General features: G+C 52.9%; 1 protein-coding gene across 1 annotated transcript in view; it reads left to right on the top strand.

Annotated features, from left to right (window-relative positions):
* Nucleotides 1-6,786, top strand: part of CAGE1 (cancer antigen 1) — a 38,844-nt gene that overhangs the window by 1,772 nt on the left and 30,286 nt on the right. Inside the window, exons 2-3 of the mRNA XM_058670494.1 lie at nt 406-578; nt 1,930-2,023. Of these exons, the coding sequence (XP_058526477.1) occupies nt 406-578; nt 1,930-2,023 (267 nt within the window). The remainder of the gene's footprint in view (nt 1-405; nt 579-1,929; nt 2,024-6,786) is intronic.

Genomic DNA, 6,786 nt, shown 5'->3' with positions numbered 1-6,786 from the left:
TGATCAGAAAGACGCTGGTCAGGAAGTAGAGTGTTTGGTGGAAGCCGGTAGGCCTCTGCTAATCGTGTGACCAGAGACTGCATCACCCCCAAGTGCCCAGCTTTTCAGGTGGCTATTGGATGGTAACCACATGGAGAACTTCGTTTCTGTCCAAGCTGATGTTTGGTCCCAAACCCAAGTTAGCATGGCATAATCAGACTGAAATGTGGCATTTTGCTAACAACCTAATAAGTGACATTTTAGACTTTAGGGCCGGTGAACTTTGCCCTGGTGAGCGGAGGGAAGAGCAGGGATCTCTTTGTTTGCGTCTGGTAATTGCCATAGAATCTTGCTGTTTTAAAGAGGTCTTTCCATCATTGAGCAGTGAGGGACAAGCTCGGCCAGCAGTTTTGTTATCACCTTCAGATCCCCCGCCTCTGGAAGCAGACACCTCTGATGGAAAGTTAGCAAGCATGTCGGAATCGGATGTCCTCGGCATCGGAGATGCTCCCCAGCGCCTGACGGGCTCGGAGGAGCTGACGCCCTCGGGTTCTCCCATGTGTGTCCAGTCCGTCAGCAGCGTATCCGATTTGCCGCAGGTGCGCCTCCCATTCGAACTGCGATCGTCTTCCATCTGAAGGTGCCCCAGGGACCCGAGGCGTAGAATTCCCACAAGACACATGGGATGGGGAGGCTGGCGTGGGTCCTGGGCCTGGTTTGCCCAGTTCCCGCACTGGACCAAGAAAGGTAGAATTGTGTAGTGTTCTGGCTGCTCCATTCCCTAACCTCCTCGTGAGTGCCATGGTGCGGCCAGAGCAGGACCACAGAAGCTCAGCCCGAGGCGGCAGATGCACTCGAGGGGCCTGACCTCTGGCTTGGTGCACCTGCCGCTGGGCTGGCCTGCACGTGATGATCACCTGTGGCTCACAGCATCTGGCGTGCAAGTGACTCCCCTCTCATGAAGTATCCTAGTGTCTTTTCTCACAAAAGAAGAGCTTGTCACGTCCCATAAATGGGGACATTGTTCTCAGTGTTTGATGGCTAATAACAAGGGATTAAGGAGATGATCGGACTTTATCAAGTCACCGTATTATGAAATTGCATTTTTGTAGGTGAAAATCAGCAACTATTTACCAATTCATGGGATTTATCCTATCAACTAGCAAAGCCATTCTAAAGGGCTGCTTAGTGATAGGAAATAGAGTTAAAACATGTTTTTTTTTTAAAGATTTATTTTTACTTTTATTGGAAAGGCAGATATACAGAAAGGAGGAGAGAAAGAGAGAAAGATCTTCCATCTGATGGTTCACTCCCAAGCGGCCGCAATGGCTGAAGCTGAGCCAATCCGAAGCCAGGAGTCAGGAGCTCTTCCAGGTCTCCCACGTGGGTGAAGGGTCCTAAAGCTTTGGGCCGTCCTCAACTGCTTTCCCAGGCCACAAGCAGGGAGCTGGATGAGAAGCGGGGCTGACAGGATTGGAGCCAGTGCCCATATGGAATCCCGGTGCATGCAAGGCGAGGACTTTAACCACTATGCTAACACGCCGGGCCCTAAAATATGTTTTTTAAAAGTGATTGTTTTCATCCACTTGAGGGGCAGCTGACCAACCTTGCTTCCATGTCCTGGGTACTCCTGAAATGCCTGGCCGAGACGAGAACCTGGAGCTCCCCTGGGGTCCTGGTGTGCGTGTGGGTCATCTGCTGCCTCCTGGGTGTGTCACCAGGACCTGCACCAGAAGCTGAGCAGCCAGAGCTCCAACTGGCACTCCCCTGTGGGTGGAGATAGTGATTTGCTTGTTGTAAATGTGACTCAGCACTGTTTTACTAAACGCCAGTGGTGAGACACTGGAGAGCACATTCCGGCTCTGCAACAGTGGGTGTGCCTGTGCTTGGGAGAGGTACTTACGGTGTCGTCCTTAATTATTGATATTATTGCCTTTTTTATCCATACAGAATGAAGGAATCTCCATACATGGAGAAAGGGAAAATGAGTCTAAATTCCCATTGCATGAAGCTTTTTATAGCACCGTGCGTGACCTGCTGCATGGTAAGTGTTTGCCAGGATTTTCTCGTGTGTTCTGGGAGGCTAACGATGAGAGTGATGGCTCGGCACCACCGAGCACTTCATGCTCCACAGCACCTTAAATTCACGGACAAGCTTCTGCAACAGCGTTTTAAAACACATACTAGAGCTATTTTAAAGAAGTATGTCTTTATCTTTATGGGAGAAGGAGAGGCAGAGAGAAACACTTTGCATCTACTGGGTCACTCCCCAAGTGGCCACAGTGGCCAGAGCTGGACTGATCTGAAGCCAGGAGCTTTGTCCAGGTCTCCCACGAGGGTGCAGGGTCCCAAGGCGCTGGGCCGTCCTCGATTGCTTTGCCAGGCCACAGGCAGGGAGCTGGATGGGAAGTGGGGCTGCTGGGACACGAACTGGCACCCACATGGGATGCTGGTGCTTGCAGATGCAAGATTAGCCTGTTGAACCATTGTGCCAGGCGCTCGCAGGGCTGTTTGAACAAGGAGGCTGAGAATCACTTGCCGAAGGTCAAGGCTTTAGGCAAATGAGTTCTGTGTCACACAGCAGAATTTTATGCAATTTAGGTCTCTCAAAAGACATGTATTGATATAATCAAAAATATTTCATTCTAATCTTGATAGCTGAAAGTTCTTTAGGAGTTAATTCTATGAAGCAATTTAATCAAGTTGAGGACCAAGGAAGGGGTGATGCAAATTTCAATTTCTTTCATTTCTTTTGCACCCCCCTGTGTCCGTGGGCTAAGGGAACTGCACCCCCGTGTGTCCGTGGGCCAAACTGCACCCCCGTGTGTCCATGGGCCAAACTGCAACCCCTGTGTCCGTGGGCCGAGGGAACTGCACCCCCGTGTGTCCGTGGGCCAAACTGCAACCCCTGTGTCCGTGGGCCAAACTGCAACCCCTGTGTCCGTGGGCCGAGGGAACTGCACCCCCGTGTGTCCGTGGGCCGAACTGCAACCCCTGTGTCCGTGGGCTGAGGGAACTGCTTGCTGTTGAACTACACTGGTGCCTGGGTGTGGAAATGGCCACTTGATGTCACCTTGGAGACCCCGATGTGGGGAAGAATGTTGTAAGGGTGCTACTTGAATGGTCTTGATAGTTACGAAATGTCAACAGCTTCATTGCACCAAGGTTGAGAAAAGCTAGGATCTGTCGGCTGACCAAGTCTACTTGAGTGTGTCCACAGGCCTAGGCATTTGCTGCAAAGCCTGGAGAGTGGTTCGATCTCTCTGCTTTCCATCTTTTGCTGAGGTACTCGCTGTCCACTGTTGGCTTACATGAGCCCACACACATGCCCACAGGTGCCGCAGTCCTGCCTGGCCTGGCCTGACTACCCAAGTCAGCTCCCAGCCTCACCAGTGGGAGCAGTGGCCTGGCAGAGAGCCTCCAGACCCCCCAGACCCCCACATCCTGCATCTGAACTGCACCCTGGCCCAGCCTGGCCCACACCATGTGCCCACAGGAACTGCACCCTGGCCCAGCCTGGCCCACACCATGTGCCCCAGGAACTGCACCCTGGCCCAGCCTGGCCCACACCATGTGCCCACAGGAACTGCACCCTGGCCCAGCCTGGCCCACACCATGTGCCCACAGGAACTGCACCCTGGCCCAGCCTGGCCCACACCATGTGCCCCAGGAACTGCACCCTGGCCCAGCCTGGCCCACACCATGTGCCCCAGGAACTGCACCCTGGCCCAGCCTGGCCCACACCATGTGCCCACAGGAACTGCACCCTGGCCCAGCCTGGCCCACACCATGTGCCCACAGGAACTGCACCCTGGCCCAGCCTGGCCCACACCATGTGCCCCAGGAACTGCACCCTGGCCCAGCCTGGCCCTCTCCCAGACCCAGCTCTTGTGTCAGGTGAGTTTCATGGTCTTTCTTGGCTCGGCCCATCACCAGCCACAGCTCTTGTGCTGCAGTCCCACAAGGGAGAACCCAAGGATCTCCCATAGAATCCTTCTTCAGTGCAGGTTCTCTCTCATGCCAGTGGGTGGTACAGCCCAGCCTCATGGGGCCCACCCTGTACCCCAACACTCACAGGTAAGTGCTGCAGCAAATTCCTGCCAGGCGTGCCCCACAACCCCAGCTTTCATGTGCAGTAGCAGGTGGCAGGCGATGCTACTTAGCCCTGCCCACACATGGTGGGTTCCATGGCCTGACCCAGTCATGCCCTCTAGTGGCACCTGGATTTGGGCTCCCTGCTACAAGGCTTACAGTGTGCCCCCGCAGACAGGGATCACAACTCAGGCAGGCAGTTACACTCTGGCCCTCCTGCGACAGCTCTGGGTTGATCCTGGCTCCTGGCCTTGAGCCAGCCCAGCTCTAGCCGCTGTGGGCACTTGGAGAAGGAACAAGTGGATGGGGACTCTTTTTTTATTCTCTTCATTTTTTATTGGAAAAGCAGACTTACAGAGAGAAGGAGAGACAGAGAGAAATAACTTCTGTCCACTGGCTCGCTCCCCAAGTGGCCACAATGATGAGCTGAGCCAATCCAAAGCCAAGAGCTTCTTCCAGGTCTCCCCCATGGGTGCAGGATTCCACGGCTTTCGGTCTCCTCTGCTGCTTTCTCAGGGCACAAGCAGGGAGCTGGATTGGAAGTGGAGCAGCCGGGATTAGAACCAGCGCCCATATGAGATCCTGGCAGATGCAAGGTGAGGATTTAGCCACCAGGCTACCGTGCAGGGCCTCAAGGACTCAGTTCTCAGTTTTCTGTCTCCTTTGTCTCTCTCTTTCCCTCTGTTTCTCTCTTTCCCTTTCCCCCCTTCTCAGATAAATAGAACCTTTAAAAAGGATAAATCTGAAGAGCTGTGTAAGATTTCTATGGAAGAGAACTTTTAATATTTTCCTAGAGGATGCCAGTTCCCCACTAGTGTGTGAATGAGTGCTGCTTTGTTTATCCTGAGTTGATCCCAGCGCTGTCTTAGAAATGAGCACATTGAGAAAGCCCCAGATGTGTGGGGAGAATGGATGGTGTAGCCGGTCCTGCCCGAGGGGTTGCTGGGTTACACAGCTGCGGTGATGGCCCCAGCGCGTCGCAGGCGGAAGGGTGACAGAATGCCAGCTCCGTGGCTGCTGAACGCAGGAGACAAGGAAACCTTCCCTGCACCAAATGCAGAGGGGAATTCCATGTGGGTTAAGGCCACCGTGTGGATCAAAGATGTCACTTCTAAGTGTACAAAATGTCTTTATTAACAAGAAAGGGCAAGACTTCTTAGCACATGAAGAAGTACAAACCATGACCAACACGTATGGCAACATTAAACGCTACACAAATAGGCCAGTGCAGTGGCTCATCAGGCTTCTCCTCCGTCTGCAAGCACCTGTAGCCATCCCAGGAGTGTCAGTTTGTGTCCTAGCTGCTCCATTTCTGATTCAGTTCCCTGCTTATGGCATGGAAAAGCTGGTGGTGGGGGGAGTGTCCCAAAGCCTTGGGACCCTGCACCCACGGGGGAGACCTGGAAGAGGCTCCTGGCTCCTGGCTTCGGATTGGCACAGCCCCAGCTTTGTGGACACCTGGAGAGTGTACCAGGAGCTAGAAGACCTCTTATTCTTCCCTTTCCTCGCTCTGTAAAATCTGCCTTCCTAATAAAATGAATCTTAGAAAATGCATGTGAGGCTAACTATTTACTGGTGTAACAGCAAATTGTGGGAAGGAAATCACTGGATAAATGAAAGGGTGTTTGTTAGTCAGCTTACAGAAGGGGCCGTTGGGACCCGACGCCGTGGCCTAGCCGCTAAAGTCCTCTCCTTGAACGCGCTGGGATCCCATATGGACGCCGGTTCTAACCCCGGCTGCTCCACTTCCCATCCAGCTCCCTGCCTGTGGCCTGGGAAAGCAGTCGAGGACGGCCCAAAGCCTTGGGATCCTGCACCCATGTGGGAGACCTGGAGGAAGTTCCTGGCTCCTGGCTTTGGATCGGCACAGCACCGGCCATTGCGCTCACTTGGGGAGTGAATCATCGGATGGAAGATCTTCCTCTCTGTCTCTCCTCTCTATATATCTGACTTTGTAATAAAATAAATAAATCTTTAAAAAAAAGGGGGGGCGTTTCGTGCATGTCAGTGTGACTTGTTTTAGAGGGAGGCAGAGCAAAGGAGCTGGCTAGCCACTGGCTGAAGTGTGTTATATTGATATAGTCACAATTTTGTGTTCTAGTAAGTTGAAGATATTATCCAACAGTTCCATTTTTGGGTGTATATACTCATAGAGAAGACAAATACTCTTTTAAAAAATACTTATTTTTATTTAAACGGTGGATTTTACAGAGAGAAGACAGACATATCTTCATCTGCTTGTTCACCACCCAAGTGGCAGCAATGACCAGAGCTGAGTTGATCTGAAGCCAGGAGCCAAGAGCTCGTCCCAGTCTCCCAAGCAGGTGCAGGGGCCCAAAGACCTGAGCCATCCTCCACTGCTTTCCCAGGCCACAAGCAAGGAGCTGGATGGGAAGCAACACAGCCAGAACAAGAACTGGCCTATGGGACGGGCCCTACACCCACGTGGGGGCTCCTGGCTCCTGGCTTCAGCCTGCAGGGTGGCCTAAGTGCTGGGCCCTGCACCCACGTGGGGGCTCCTGGCTTCGTCCTGGCTACTGCTGGGCCCTGCAGCCTCAGGGGAGCTCCTGGCTCTTGTGGCAATTTAGGGGGGTGTGGTGAGCAGGTGGAGGTTCTCTTTTTCTTCCTCTCTGTGCTTGTAACTCTGACTTTCAAAGAAGTAAATCTTTAAAAAGTGATTTACTTGGAAGGTAGTTACACAGAGAAAGAGGAAGC

This window comes from Ochotona princeps, chromosome 1 (assembly GCF_030435755.1).
Source record: "Ochotona princeps isolate mOchPri1 chromosome 1, mOchPri1.hap1, whole genome shotgun sequence".
NCBI lineage: Eukaryota > Metazoa > Chordata > Mammalia > Lagomorpha > Ochotonidae > Ochotona > Ochotona princeps.
This window is presented reverse-complemented; position numbering and strand designations above follow the sequence as displayed.